Source organism: Diadema setosum, chromosome 4 (assembly GCF_964275005.1).
Source record: "Diadema setosum chromosome 4, eeDiaSeto1, whole genome shotgun sequence".
NCBI classification, from domain to species: domain Eukaryota; kingdom Metazoa; phylum Echinodermata; class Echinoidea; order Diadematoida; family Diadematidae; genus Diadema; species Diadema setosum.
In genome coordinates, this window is record NC_092688.1 from 15,294,235 (window position 1) to 15,311,053 (window position 16,819).

General features: G+C 38.7%; 1 protein-coding gene across 1 annotated transcript in view; it reads left to right on the plus strand.

Moving 5' to 3' along the window:
- Positions 1–14,423, plus strand: part of LOC140227643 (collagenase 3-like) — a 50,123-nt gene extending 35,700 nt beyond the window's left edge. The window contains exon 10 of the mRNA XM_072308060.1: positions 14,129–14,423. Coding sequence (XP_072164161.1) covers positions 14,129–14,423 — 295 coding nt within the window. The remainder of the gene's footprint in view (positions 1–14,128) is intronic.
- The last annotated feature ends 2,396 nt before the right edge of the window (positions 14,424–16,819 follow it).

Genomic DNA, 16,819 nt, shown 5'->3' on the forward strand with positions numbered 1-16,819 from the left:
CCCCGCAAGATGACTTGTAGTCAAGGTGATAGACATGTCACGGCTTCTTCGTGATCCTGAGCTTTGTGATATTGGAGGTTAAGGGCTTAGGTATCCCAGCAACAATTACTCATCCTACGTGAACAAATCGTGACGAGTCTTACATTGAGACAGAAAAAAAAATGACTTGTCTTCTTTTAATTGTTTTATTTGGTATTATTGCAAGTGGAACGAGGACGGATTTTTTGTATTATTATTATTTTCATGTTTAATTTTTTTTTCGTAATAGGGGCCTACATGCACAACAACATACACACAAAGATAAAAACGGTTTCTTTATGAAATATCAGAATATTTTTAATCTAGTAGGTATCCTCGAACTCACTTGTACACACAAACATGATACCCAAACGTTTACTCTCTCTCTCCTTCCCCGGTCTTTCTCTCTCTGAAAATGTATTTGAAAAGTGCAATTCGCAAGAAATTTCACTGAAAAGTGCGTTTGGATTTTATGTCACATCATAATTAGGACTTTAAAAATAAAATAATAGTGCATTTCTGATGGAAGCTGGGAACGTTGAGCCGACCTGTGCTTTGGCAGGGGAAACTTTTCGGAGATCCGAGCAATTCGGCAAAATGATAGCCCCATCGATGTAATTGAATCGGATGAAATCTAATCAGTGTTGAAATCTAACACACCTCGAGGTGTGAAAGGGAGGAAGGTTGATTGCTTCGACAATCCTTGGGATTACATGGGTGCATGCTTATCGACTTTATCCAGCTAGGGTGCCCCTCGGAAAAGGACTAAACCATTACATATCTCCGTGTTAATATAGGTAAGGACCGTCCATACACACTCCCCGTGTGCGTTACAAGTGCATTACGGTACACAGTATACGGAATCAATTTTCGACTCAATCATTGAGATTGTGGTAATATATGTGTGTCCGTACGCGCGGTATCGGATTCTGTCTGTACCACGTGACCATGACCTATTTGATTCCATGTTTCTTTTTGATTTAAGCTAAGCAGTGAAAACTTCACGTACTCTGGTATGTATATAGAAAGTTATGAAAAAATACTTTGCAGTAGGTCCCTATACACCCTGTTAAGTGCCTTTGTGGGTTATTGATAAAAAACAAAGAAACATTTTTTTTTTTACCTTCATCTTTTTTTTCATACAAATCAGTTCATACAAGTCAAACTAATTATACAGGACCTTGCTCTTTAACTGTACCCCTTTAATAACTCTTGACATTCAAATTTGAATATCTACATACATCATGCGCGCGCGCACACACTTTTTTTTTCATGATATTCTTTATTTGAATTTAATTCGATATCAGACCCATGTATACAATGACACTAACAGAAGCGGATCTAGAGGGGGGGGGGGGGGGGGTTGGGGGGGGGGGGGTTGCAACCCCCCCCCCCCAAAAAAAAAAAAAAAAATACGGGGACCATTTTTTTTTAAATCTTATCTTCTTTTTTTTTTACTTGTAATTTTATTTTTTTCTATTTATGGCAATGACCTCTATACCAAAAATAGTGGTGTTTTAGATGCAAGAAAACGCCATTTTCACACACAGATTTTCAAAAATTCTCCCTACTGTGGGAGGGGGGACACCCCCCTCCCACACCCTTCCCCCCCCCCCCCCTCGCTCGCTCCGCTCGCTCGGGCTCTGTCGCTACGCTCCCTCGCATACCGCCCCAACCCCCCCCCCTTTATAAAAAGCTAGATCCGCCCCTGACTAACATGAACAAAAAATAAGCAGTTGTATTCTTCTCTCTACGACTTATGCTGCTACATCATATCATTTATTTTTTAACATACTGTGCAAAATATTTGTTTGTTTGTTTGTTTGTTTTTTACAAATCATACCATGCATAAAAAATCAACATAAAAATTCTGCATGCGTCTCAGAAAAAGCTATCTTGATTAACTCAATCAAGCCAATTAATATCTGCTTTATTAAACCCTTGTGCTGCACACACACGCACGCACACACGCACACACACACACACACACACACACACACACACACACACCAAAAAGATCACTTCTGGATAGGTAACAATGGATTGGCAAAACGGACGAGCGTTGACGAGTACAGTGCGTATAATAAACGCTCAAACAAGGAACAATTAAAAAGGAATACCATTCTTCAACATTGAACATTACATTTAAACTACAAAATTACTGATTTCCTTCCCCTCTTCGTAATTTCTCTGTTTCCTACATCCGGGAATCAGGTATGTGACTGTCATCTAGAAGTGACATATTCTTGGAAACCTGTTTTATGTATCATTTTCGTCACTCTTGAGAGATAAAAGTCATGGGTGAATCAGCGGGGAATTTTAATTAATTTCTCTACAGTAAATCTCACAATTTCAGTCAAAGAGAGAAAAGAAAGAGAAAGAGAGAGGGTGGATGTTGAGGGAGAAACAAAATACTTGAAGAATCGATCAACTTTTAGCAATTTTGGTATCGTATTTAGTACCTTTTAAAAGATTATTTAAAAAAATACAACATCTTTCTCGAGAGGACAGAATAGAAAGTCAAAATGTTTGCGTGGAAATAAGAACCAATATATTATTATCAAATGTTGTTCATGAATATAACTAAGATTATTAAAAAACACACACAGACTAAAATATCTTTCGCGAGAAAACATGATAGGAGGCCAAAATGTTTAAATGGAAATAAAAGCACACCTACTGATCATGCTCATGTGTGTTCCCAGATTGTCATCACATAAAAAAATAGAAAAATGATAATGAATTAACATGAGCGGGAATTATACTGGACAAAATAAAAATAAAATTAAAAAATCGATGACATGTCTACACATGAATTTCTGTTCTTTTCCAAAGCTTGCATCACTCCCTGTTAAGAGTATATTTGGGTTCATTTGAATTTGAAGAGGGTTGGAGAGAGGAGAACCTCCCATTGGACGATAGTTCTTACAAGTCGAATGAATGACATTATAATGTTGAAAATGATATGATACGTTTGCTAACTAGTATATTGCACTCACATTACTTATGCTGTAGTGTACAATACTATCCAGTTACCATAGACACACTATGATCGGTGACAATGTGAATACGCTGAATGAGCTCAGATCGTTTAGCACTCTGGTTGGATCAGGGAGGTGCTAGAGAAGGAGAGACAACTACTGCTCTCCTTTGAAGTCATGCGCGGCGCCGCCGAGAAGTTATGCGTTCAACTACAGGTGTTACCCATGTGCTTTGACAAAAGAGAGCATCAATAATCGGGACTAGCGCTCTCACATCTAGAAATACTTGCCCCTACTCCAATTCGCTCTCTCTTTCAATGTGATGGCAACAATGAATTTGTGTAACTTGAATTGGAGCAGCGAACCAAAATGCAGTGTAAAACTAACAATTTTAACAGCAAATAGTTTAAAAGCACGCTGGAATACGCTTTAGCGGATTACTGTATTTGAAAGATCAAAATATCCCAGATTAAAAGATTAAAAAACTAACATGCACAAATATGCGCATTATAGAAAAATATTAGGATTTTAAAAGGGCCTAATTTTCATTTCATTTTGATTTGCGCATTACGAAGAAACTAGAAATACATGTTTATAATATTGAATTCTTTCCTAAACTATTTAAAATTTTACGGTGAAATAAAACTTGTAATTCAACGAAAGGTGAAATGCGTTCTTCGTCTCCGAACTTCGTCTTGCAAACCAGAGCGGTGCCGAGCATGACTTCAAAGCGTAATGGAATGCTAGACATCCCATTGTAACGCCTTGAACCCAAACATGTGTTTGCATGAATTACGAAGAGTTGCCACTCCATCTCTGTAACACCTCCCTGGTTGGATGCACTATAATGTTCTTGCCCATAATTGTGTGTTGTTGTTGTTGTTGTTTTTTCTTTCTTTTTTGTCTGCAATACGTCGACATCGACAATGATATTACAGATGGATATCCAACATTCGGTTCACAAACAGGAAGCTGAAAATATGATCTTTTCATTTCGAGTCTGTGGATGACATGTCATTATTTTCTCTAGATCCTAGATAACATTTGATACCACAAATGGTTTTAATCATCAACCGAGTCAGATTTGGTAAGAGTGCCGGATATACCAGCCTGCAACTCTGTACACATGGCGCAGAGACATCTGGTTATTACGAGACCCATGAACGATCCAATCCCCTGTTGTACTCTCTAAAAATAAAACCGGAACTGTCTGATAATCCTAAAACGGCTGTTCTTTGCCATAGAAACGTATGGCCTGAGTCTGATCTGGAGTCAGTTTGTTTGTTTGTTGTTGTTGTTGTTGTTTTTTTGTGCAAGCGTACTAACGCCGCAATGAGAAACTAATTCGCTGAGAGGCTCTCTTAAGTTTACTGCGGCCTCATACTTATTGACCTATAGCGTCCTATATTTTTATATCTTTGCACAACAATTGTCTTAAAAGATTTTATATATAGCTACATTAATATTTGTCTGTGTGTTTTCGTTCTCGTTGGTTGGTATAATTTTAAGAAAAATAGATAGACACATACATAGATAGTAAGAGAGAGAGAGAGAGAGAGAGAGAACGAGAGATGGAGAGAGAGAGAGAGAGAGAGAACGAGAGATGGAGAGAGAGATCGAGAGGGAGAGAGAAGGGGGAGAGAGCAACTACCGAATTCCACGTTCAGGTTGTAAAAATCGGAGGAACAGAATGGCGAAGATATCATCAAAATCGAACATAGGATAAGGAAAATAATCATAAAGTTATAAAGTTTCACAAGTTTTTATACATAGAACACACACGAAATGAAAGAGGTGATGATGGCATCTTTCGTTCGTTTGTGAGCAAAAAAGAACAAAAAGAAGTTTGAATAAATCATGTATTGGTCAGTGAGTTAGCGACTGCAACCTCTTTTCCCGTAAAATTGAGCGTCCGTAGGTAATTACACAAGTGCAATAATTCATAACGAGGACATATCCAATTCCAGTTGACATACTGTAATAAATAAAGGCAAAGGAACTTTAGACTTTGAGCTAATTACGTCAGTACTGCCAATTACGTAGGCCTACGTATAAAGCTGCTACTTAGTATGCCACTTATTCGCGAAAAATGGGGAACGTTAAAACTCCAGAACTTTCTTATTCTGGGTTCAGTTTTGACGGGTTTTTACTATTCTGTACGTCTGGTTTACTTCAATTCTTGGAAGCAACTTGAAAGTGGTGTGGAATTTTAATTGAGTGATCCCTTTCCACACTCTACGAACTTGATATTCTGCGAAGTTGACAAAGAGACACAAAGATACGATTACCTCACAACTGAGCTGCGAGACAAACGACATTGTACGATGGATACTATCCAAACCATACAACGACTGCAAATTTACCACGATGACAACATATCTGTCCCTATTATAGGCCACTCTTTATCTCTAAATCAATAAGTTTTTATTTCAGTCTTTATGTTTCTTTGCTGTTATGTCTGTCCTGTAATATCTGTCCTGTGTCGAATAACCTAATGTAGGCCATTCTTTATCTCCAATACAATAAGTTTTTATTTTAGTCTTTATGTTCCTTTTCTGTCCTGTCTATCCTGTGATATCTGTCCTGTATGGAATAACTTAATATTTTACTTGCGTAATTTAGACAGTCAATGTTTTGGCGTCGATTGCATGAGTTTTCCACAATATACAAGCACTGTATTTTCGCGGACCCCTCATTTTTTTCTCAATACATACATACATAAAATTAAAAACATTTCCGACTTCATTTTACTTTATTAATTATCTCTATCTATCTTTACAGTCAACCAATGTGTACTCAAGATCATTTGTAATTTCTTTTGTTCTGTGGAAGACGAAAAATGGAAGTGAAATTGAGAAAAAAAGAATTGCATTTGAAATGCATTATTAGCCAGAAACAATAGACCACCGTTTGTAATCTTACGTTGAGGAGATGGTCACTTTTCCAAGGAGTGCTTGGGTTGAATGCTCTTTTGAAGTGTTGAGAAACAACTCCCCAATTAATTATTATACTCGCACCCTGCACAATCCTACCCTAATTATAGGAGATTATCCGCTCACGTATCCAACACGCCCATTCTCATTTGACAAGCATAACATATCATTATACCATCATGTCGCACCGCGCTCGTGTTTTGGCAACTATAAAGTGATCACCTTTACCAGATTAGTACGTCTACTTTATAACATTACTCTTTGAATGTGGTTAGAATATGTTCCTTCATCTTTATGTTCTACTCAGAAATGTTATCATTACTTTTTGCTCGATATGTATATCATAACACATGTATTGCGATCTCTATACTGTGTACACAGTTATCAGAACTTTTCTCCGTTTGTTCACTTCTCAAACTCAACCAAATCTCGTCGTCACAGAATCTTAGTAGAAGAATGTTTGATATACACTCAGCAAAAAAAAAAAGAAGAAAGCAGACAATTTTTCAAATTCATATTTTTCATAGAATTTTTGGCTAAATGTTAATGTATTATATACCATATCAAGGGTAATTTAATTGTCTATCAACTTGTAAAAAAGGGAAACTTTACAAATGAGTGAACACTTTGTTCCAAGGCACAAAAGTAAAATTTGCAAAATGCTCTTCCATGTGACAATAAGAACAAAAGACAAATTTAACACAATAAAAAACATGTATTTAGTTTCAAAAGATACCTATGATCTCTGTAATATCTTTGAAGCCCAAAAGATCAATAAAGGCTAAAAATGATGGAGGAAAATAATGAATTTCTGTCAAATCCAAATTCAAATGAAATAAGAGAAGAAGCAATACAAAAATAGTAGGATTTTGAAGAGATTTCCAAAATTCGGAAAATTGTAAATTACATTTTGGTTTTTTAATTTGTCCCATGAATTCTGAAATTGCTTAATGAATGAATGAAATAAAGATATTCTGTTTATTTAATCATCTTTTTGCCCTTACTCCATACATCATTTGAAGTTTGAGTTGACAGAAAATTGTTATTTCCCCCGCCCTTAAGTTTCCCACTGTGATTTTGTTTGAAGTTATAAAGCGAATGAAAACGTATTTTTGCTATTTCAATCATGTCTCTCATTGTGTTAAACCGGTATTTTGTTATCATTGTCATCTTAAAGGGAATTTTGCAAATGAAAGACAATCATTGTTATGTCAATTTTTGCAATTTTTACTTTTGTGCCTTGGAGAACAAAAACAAATGTGTTCACTCATGCCTAAAGTTTCCCAATATGTTGACCTACTAGATTGATGGCCAATTGAATTACCTTTATTTTCATCAAAATCTTCTCTAAAAATCATGAACTCGAAAAAGTGTTTATTTTCTTCTCTTTTTTTTTTGTTTGGTGAGTGTATATATATATATATATATATATATATATATATATATATATATACATATATATATATATATATATACGTATCCGGGCAATTACCCCGAGAGGGCAATTACCCCCCGGCCAATTACTGGTTGGTGGTAAGGTTAGAGTAGAGATTAGGGTTAGGGTTAGGTTTAGGGTTAGGAGTTTGGGTTAGGGTTAGGGTTAGGTTCAGGATTAGGATTACGATTAGTGCCAGGGGAAGGGTGCGGGGTAATTGCCCAGGGGGTAATTGCCCTAGACCCATATATATAATATAATATATATTTAAACATTACGTACTATTGAATATATCTATATTACAAACATAATCTACCTATGTGCGAATGGATGGACATAAGGAATATCATATCGGAGAGGTAACATTAACGCCATTGAAATCACAACATTTCTCCTCCTCGCCACCCCATCCCCTTCTTCACAATTAAAATAGGACCTGCCCACGCCTCTGTGTCACAAGTTGCAGGATACCGCAAGTCCCAAGACCCACTTGAACATGGATATTAAATGTCTGGTGGCCGAGTTCAAGGGTACACTAATTTGATTAAAGTCGTATCTAGATACAGGAACCATGTCTTCGTCGTAAAGTACCCAACCACAGTATGTATAAGAAGTGTCTTGCCAGAGAGCAAAATAATGAAGGTAATGTTTATGTTAATTTCCATGGTTCAAAGAATACGGCAAGCTAGTTATTACTTTTTGTTCATTAAAAAGTCTCGTAAACTGCGCAGTCAAACTCAAAGACTATTCGCAAATACTGATAAAATTAGCAACGCGAGGCTCGCTGCCTGATCATGGTCTCTTATACCTTGAACATAACTGAATCTACTCAGCCTTTGATAAGACCGTCAAATCTATCTCAACATCATACGATTTAGATCGATGTAATTGAGATCAGTGAATCTTTAAGTCCGTGAGGGACTTAGGAAGAGATGAGGGTGGTCTGCAAAATGACTTCCTGAAGATCGGGTATAGACAAGACATAAGTCTCCCATGATACATAGATCATTGGTCTTTCAAACACAATAGCATGGTGCTGCCTGAAATTTTCGGATGAGTGTTCAAACCCCTGGGACAATGGTGAGCCCCCAATTGAGTTCTCAAGGAGAACTTTCTTTTTAATTCAGACAAAATGACAAACCTGGTTATGATTCATTCGGCGATTAAAGCATGAGGCGTTTTGGATCAAGGCAACAGGTAGAAGAAGGAGATGATTAACATTGAGGGTTAGAGAGAGATTAAGTGTACGATGCGGGGGAAAAATCAGCCTTTTCGTGCCCTTGGTGTGAAAAACGTATGAATCAAAGTTTTTAAACTATTCTCTCCTTGTCGAAGATTTTGACCCAAGGCGAGATTCTCTGCCACAAATAGGTGACTGCTGGTGATAACAGCTGATTAAAGGGATTGTATAGTATTGGTGGAGATGAAAATTGGGCTTTTAACTTTTTGTGAGATACCAAGAAACCACTTACGAAATAGTACAGAGCATACCATTTTAAGAAGAATTGAAAGCTTATTAGATGAAAATCGGTTTTGGAATTGCTAAGAATATCCAAAACCTAACTAAAACAAAGCGATCCTAATAAAATGTGGGTCCCGCTTTTTACTAGGAATGCTCTTTTTTCGGATATCTCAGCCATTCTAAAACCGATTTTCATCAAATAAACGTTGAATCCTTCTTGGAATTACATGCTCTTTCATATTTCATGAGAGGTTTCTCATTACTAGTATCTCACCAAAAATATTAGAAACCTGAAGTTAGGTCTCAACCAAAACTATACGCTCCCTTTAACCTGATTGACATGATCTCTGGCAATGGCAACTAAGTCGTAACATGTCTGTGTTGATGTATAGTTCATGATTATTCTAATGTAGTTGCAATTAGATGATCTGGTTATCCATGTAAAGCCAAAACACTCCGTTTACCCCTAAAATTCATGGCAAATAAAACACGACTTTTGCTCACGTCAGGGGGGCATTTCATGAAGCATTTTGTCACACATTTTATCCGACAAGCTGCATGTTATAAGCTGTTAAAATCCTCACATCTGATTGGCTGAGAGCAAATTTGTCAAACAAATTTGTTGGCCAAAACGCGTCATGAAATGCCCCCCCCCCCCCCGAAATCGATGAAAACTTCGGTAGCACCGCTAATTTCCAAGATTCGCTGCAGACTTATTATGATTCATCTATGTTTGTGAGTGCAGTCTTCAAAATGTACAAGAGCAAATTTGCATTGACCTCTAAGATATACGTCTTAGTCTGTTTTCGCTTTGGCAAAATTTGGCACACCGTTATTGTTGTTTTGTGTGTGAGTGTGAGTGTGTGTGTGTGTGTGTGTGTGTGCGTGTGTGTGTGTGTGTGTGTGTGTGTGTGTGTGTGTGTGTGTGTGTGTGTCAGCTGCATTCCAAGGTCCTCCGAAAACAATCGAGCCGATCTTTCAGGATACATACACTGTGCCAAAGTTTTGATGGAACACTGCGAAAAAGGAGAATACATGTAGTTCACTTTTGAATTCGGAATTGTGTGAGGTTTTTCTTGTATTCAACGCTTTTTAACTGTTATATTCCCCGGCTTCATCAAGTGTGTGACTTATGTATTTCGGCAGAAGGGGGGGATTTACATACACATATTGGTATGTACGTACTGGCGTACTGTATGTCTGTCTGTTTGTAAGCTTGTATGTTCGGATGGTCGGATGTTTGTACATTTTGTGTGTATGTGTGCATGTATGTATAGGCTTATTAATACCCCGTTCGGATTTGGGCACATTTATGTTTGAGGATTATATGTTAGAGTGAGATCGTAATGGATATTCAATCAGTAGGTATATTTTATTATCACCATTGTATTGACTGGCATTTTCTTGTCTAAGATTCGTCAAACATATCCAGAATTTCGACTTTGGTAATTATTAAAGTCATTTACATTATCGTAGAGTTTCTCCTTCTCAGTGCTGTGATGGTTTCCAGGAATAAGAATTCTCATATTTCCACGACATGAATATCTCAAAAGCAGCCATTGATTAGGTTTACATGGTCGTCACGGCTAACTTGATATTAGCAGAGAAAGTATACTTGTGGGAATACAAGTACGTAGTGACCGCTTGTTACTCTTGGAAATGTATTCTATTTATGTACACACACATGTAGCACCAATACATCCTATATGGCTGTCTGTTCTCTGATCTGTCCTTCTACACACCTGCCAGTATTAGTCTCTGGACAGGTCAGACAGGGGGAAGGAGGTCGGAGGAGCAATCGACATGACGTGACCACTGTCTGGCTAGTCAGAGACTACTAGTATGTTAGTCACAGACCTGGATGGTCATTTTACATAAAGTCACTGCTCCTCATTTTGCATAAAAAAATATCGGGTAAAGTTAAAGCGCATTACACAACCCATGAGGTAAATTCTGTTTAACCTACCACCACTTCAAAAAGAAGAAGGGGAAAAAGAGATATAACTCTCTGATATCCCAGTCGGCTCCAATGTATCAGATCACAGCTACCTCACTTCAAAACCAGAAACAACTAAGAAGCCTGAAGCTCCTCTTCATTCTTTAACGTGGACCTTATCGTTCAACTCCTAAACAGTGTGATCCCTTAAAAAAAAAAAAGAAGATCAGCCCACCTTCTAACCGCAATGAGAGTATAGTGGTGGCACTTCGTGACACTCGCCTTGTTAGTCTTAACTGAACGACTACCCCCAGACAACTACTAACAGTGGCGTATCTAAGGGGGGGGCAAGGGGGGCACGTGCCCCGGGCGCCACTCCTTGGGGGCGCAAAAAAAAACGAAAAAAAAACGAAGAAGAAGAAAAAAAAAGAAAAAAACGAAGAAGAAGAAGAAGAAAAAAGGGAAAAAAACGAAGAAGAAGAAGAAAAAAAAAAGAAAAGGAGAAGAAGAAGGAAAAAGAAAAGAAAAGGAGAAGAAGAAGGGGAAAAAAAAAACTCGCCCGGAAGGGGGGAGGGAGAATGGTGGGGGGGGGGGGCAGAAAACCAAATCAAACAAGATAAAAACAAAACATGATGATGACGCGGACAAAATGACAATGTTTATTGTGTTCACACAAAAATTCCATGTTCTGTGAGCTGAAATACAAAAATTTTCGGCTCGCTCGCTGCGCTCGCTCGCCAAAATTTATATAAAAAAGAAGGTAAGAACAAAACGTGATGATGACAAAATGACAGTGTCTATTGTGTTCACACATGTCATTTTATATTTAGCAGGCAAAATGTTTCACGGAGCAGCGGCTGCAATTTCGTTCTGAAGCGATCGCCAATTGGATCAAAAGAAGGCGCCAACGGTTTCGAACATACGGGGGGGGGGGGGGGCGCAAAAAAACCCGAATCAAACAAGATAACAACAAAACGTAATGATGACGCGGAAATGTACAAATTTCGGCTCACTCGCTCGCACTAATTTAGAGTATTTTTTCACTGAAGTCCTCATTTTGTTGGTATAAATCGTTATCTATAAGGCCGTCGCTATATCTTGATTAGAATTGTAAGATTTAATAAGCAAAAAATGACAAGAGTTTCATGATTTGTAAGCTGAAATACAAAAATTTTCGGCTCGCTCGCTGCGCTCGCTCGCCAAAATTTGTATTAGAAAAAAGAGAAGAAGATAAGAACAAAACGTGACGATGACGCGGACAAAATGATAATGTCTATTGTGTTCACTCATGTCATTTTATATTTAGCAGGAAAAATGTTACACGGAGCAGCGACTGCAATTTCATTCGTTCTGAAGCGATCGCCGGTTGGATCAAAAGAGGACGCCAACGATTTCGAACATACGGGGGAAGGGGGCGCAAAAAAAAAAAAAATAAAGATAAGGAAAAAAAAAACGTAATGACGCAGAAATATACAAATTTCGGCTCACTCGCTCGTACTAATTTAGAGTATTTTTTCAAGTCCTCAGTTTGTTGGTATAAATCGTTACCTATAAGGTCGTCACTATAATTGTGAGATTTCATAGGCAAAAAATGACAAGAATTCCATGTTTTGTAAGCTGAAATACAACAATTTTTCGCTGCGCTCGCTCGCCAAAATTTATATAAAAAAAGATAAGAACAATACGTGATGATGACGAGGACATAATGTATATACAAATTTCAGCTCACTCGCGCGCACTAATTTAGAGTTTTTTAAAGTCCTCAGTTTTTTGGTATATATCGTTATCTATAAGGTCGTCACTATAATTGTGAGATTTAATAAGCAAAAAATGACAAGAATTCCATGTTTTGTAAGCTGAAATACAACAATTTTCGTCTCGCTCGCTGCGCTCGCTCGCCAAGATTTATATAAAAAAAGATAAGAACAATACGTGATGATGACGAGGACATAATGTATATACAAATTTCAGCTCACTCGCGCGCACTAATTTAGAGTTTTTTAAAGTCCTCAGTTTTTTGGTATATATCGTTATCTATAAGGCCGCCACTATATCTTGATTAGAATTGTAAGATTTGGCAAGCAAAATATGACAAGAATTCCATGTTTTGTAAGCTGAAATACAAAAATTTTCGGCTCGCTCGCTGCGCTCGCTCGCCAAAATCTATCAAAATTCATTACATTTAAATCACCCTCAAAAGATCCCTTGTAAGTGCTTGAAAAAGCATCATGTGGACTTTGTTTAAAGTCCCTACCGGGATGGTGTTGGGGTTGAACACTTTTTCAGAAATGAGGGGCGCAATTTTCGTGCTTGCCCCCGGCGCCGTTTTCCCTAGATACGCCACTGACTACTAATATCCCATATGGACACCTATCCTCAAGACGCGTGCTTAACCCCGGAGGACAACTACCCAGGACAGTTTCTTTCTGGACAATTACAACATGGCTCAACACCCTATGGACAATTGTCGATCCCCACAGCATTTGCCCTTTTGTCCCGAAAAACTACCCCGTTTGAACCACTGACACTCAAGGACAACTCCAGAAAATTGAAAATTAATACTCCAAGGACAATTCCGAGGATAAATCATTATTCCGAAAACAACTGCCCCAGGATGACTACCCTAGGGCAGTTTCTTCCGGAACAATCACCCCAAGGTTAACTACCCTGGATAACTATTCCCAGGACAATTTTCCTCCGGAAACTTCAGCTTTGGACAATTTACATTTACCTACCTCGCCATCGGGCACACAGTACAAGGATTGACAAAGAAATAGGCACCAGACTCGCCAAGGCAAACAGGGCCTTTCATAGACTGCACAAAAGAGTTTGGAACGATTGACAATCACTTAAAGAAACTGACCAAGATCAACGTGTATAGAGCCGTTGCCATACCCTCTCTCTTTTACGGCTCCGAGGGCCCAATACCGGTATCACCTACGTCTCCTTGAACGCTTCCATCAGCGCTGTCTCCACTCCATCCTCATCATTGTCTTCATTCACCAACATCAAAGTACTTAAGCTGATAGAGACCTCTAGCATCCCAATTACGCTAATATGTATGTTGTTAAAGACAACTGCGCTGGGCTGGTCACGTTTTCAGAATCCAGAACATCGTCTTTAGTTCAGTTCGGATATTGTCATTTCTTCATCCACAGAAAATAAAATAATGAGAAAATTACAAATAATCTCATGTACCTCCTTGAGCTTTCCCAAAATCAAGATACATATCAACCTCTCCACTGCTTACCGAGACAGAGGTGCAACAGCCAGGAAGATATCAGTTTGAAGGACTTCCTTAAGAATTCCTTTGGTGTCTGCAACATTGGCCATCGGCATTGACCTCGATATCGCCTTGGACAGTGCATCTTGGCGACTCACTACTCGGCGGTCATCAGCTTCCTTCGAGGATAACGGCAGAGCCCACCTCACTGAAACAAGACAAAGGAGGAAAACCCCAACGACCATCCTCAACCAATCAATTTTCTCATGCAACCACAGCAGCCGTGCCTGCCTGTCCCGCATCAGTTCCTTGTCAGTCACCAACTATGGTGCAATCCAAAGAGACGTGGACTTCTCCCTCTATAAATTGTCGTTCGCAGTGTCAAGCCAGGGAGATGAGACTTATCTACCTGGTCAAGCCAAGAAGAAGACATAATTGTCGAATGGGTGTTTGTCCTGGGGGTAGTTGTCGGGGAAGTTGTCTTGACGGTTGTTGTCCGGGGATTAATTATGTTTGTGATGGTTGTTGATGGATTGTTGGTTGTCATTAACGTAATTGTTTTAGGGGTAGTTGTCCTTGGGTGGATGTTCTAGGGTAGAAGTCACGGGGGTAATTTTCATGGGGTCAACGTTGTCCTAGAATCGTATGTGTCAAGTGTGGAATGATTGAACCAAACTCAGCCTTTTTGTTTCTGGTCGATAGGTACAGTGTGGCGTTTTGGTCTAATTTGGTAACAGTACAAAAAATTAAAAAAATACAGTGGAGGGTGACACATAGCTGCCGACGATTTTTGCAATTGCATATTAGGAAAGAGTATGGCATATTATCACTGATGAGTCATTAGAAAAGATTGAATAGAAAGCCGATAATGGCGAATGATAATGACAACGACTCATTAGTGCACGTGTGAAGAGAAGTAAAAGGAGAGGGAAAGAAAAAGAGATGGGGAGATTATTTCTGTATACACTCCCTCTCTCTCATCGACTTCGGTGAAGACACTAATTTTCGCGTTTTCAACTGAAACAGATCGTAGCAGCTTCGATTATAAAATTGTACTGAACTCAGTAATAATTGGCATGACTGACATTGATGATGCAAAGGAACAAGCTGATACGTTCAGCAAGAATGTTCTACTCGGTTCTCTCCGATCTGTTTCTAAAATTCATCTAATGTATTCATAATAAAGGAAAGTACTTCATAATAAGAGAAATTAGGGAGAGAGAAAGAGATGGATAGAGACGGAGAGAAAGAAATAATGATAGATTTAGTCATAAATGAATAAATATATGAAAAAAATGACAAGAAAATTACAGAAGAAAAGAAGAGAGACCAAAAGAAAGCAATATTGCAAAAGAGAGCTAAAATATATCTTAGAGCATCCTTGATTTTTTTGTGATTTAGTTTTATATTTCTGCGCCTCGTTTGACTGTCTAGCAGTTCATTGTACTGATTTTATTGAAGGTATGTACCGTCAGTTTTCATCTGCTATGTAATATGTTGTAATCATTCTAATACTCCAGTCAGGCCTGTATCAAGATACAGGAGTACCGCCTGAGCAATAAATGATCCTGTCGCCTCTTTTGCCCAAAGTAAAACATCAGAACTCTATAACATTCGGCCAGTATTTTGGTATTTGCCTGCCTTCTCCATAGCATTCAAAAATAGAATATGGTCCTAGTCTTTGACGTGATGTATGAAGAAAATAGCATCTCGGTAACGTAATCTATAAGCATTCGATTTGAGACACCAACGAAATGGCGACGTTACGAGATAGAATAGACGTAAAATGACAGAGTATACACCTTAAGAGGCAAGCTGCTTCTTTTTTAACCTCTAGTTTTTCGACACCTGCCGTTCGTCACCTTCACTTATGGATGTCACCACTGCTAATTGATGTAAAGCTTGACGTAACGGAGACTGCGATCGTTCGTATACCTACGAGATCGGTTACTTCTTGAGATGGATATCGTCAGCAGATAGAGTGATTATGACGCGCGCACACACGAATGTTGCCGGACCTGCGGGAGGCATGTAGCAGAGAGTTTAAAGCATACGCACGTGCCGTTGTTGTGGACTGCGCGTTGAATGTTCAATCTCCGCGAAGCCAACTTTTTCAACGCTTCCCGCTTCAGATCCAAACTCAGTGCCGCCCAGCAGACAACAACCGTACTACCTCGCCGCTGGCGCAGAAATTATCTGGGGAAAAGGAGGGCAGAGAGGATATACCCTACCTTGAATCACTGCCCTGAGTTTAGGTTGATTCATGAGAGGAAATTAGTTACAGCATTAGCCATTCTCGTAATATCCCTCCATTTTTGCATGCTCCTGACAGCTTCTCGCGGCAAAGATCCAGACCAGGGAACGTATGTCTCTTTAATGCTTAGCGGCTGATGAAGCTGGAAGCTTGTTAATATCTTTACACCGCAACCTTATACAGAGAATGAGAGGTAGTCGGATTCTCGTGCCAAGCTGGAGGCGGATGTTGCTGGTATCCGCGCACTTGGCGATGTTGCTGGTGGTGACGGTTCGAGCCTCGAGTGAAGACGACGACGATGACGACAATGATTTAGCAGAAGGAACGGTAAGATTGCTAGTTATGCAATTATGAATTATTGAAGACCCTCCAATTCCCCCTTTTTTGTTAACTTTAATGAGTTAACTTGATGTTTGAAAAGTTTACATTTTATTGGCCAACTGTGCTCTGTAACAGAGTACCTCACTGATTTTAGCGATTGTTTTGGATCGTGCAGATAATGTCTTCCAGATACTGATCAAAACGCACACATAAGACGCAACTTATCAGGAGGCATATATCATAATTAATTAAGAAA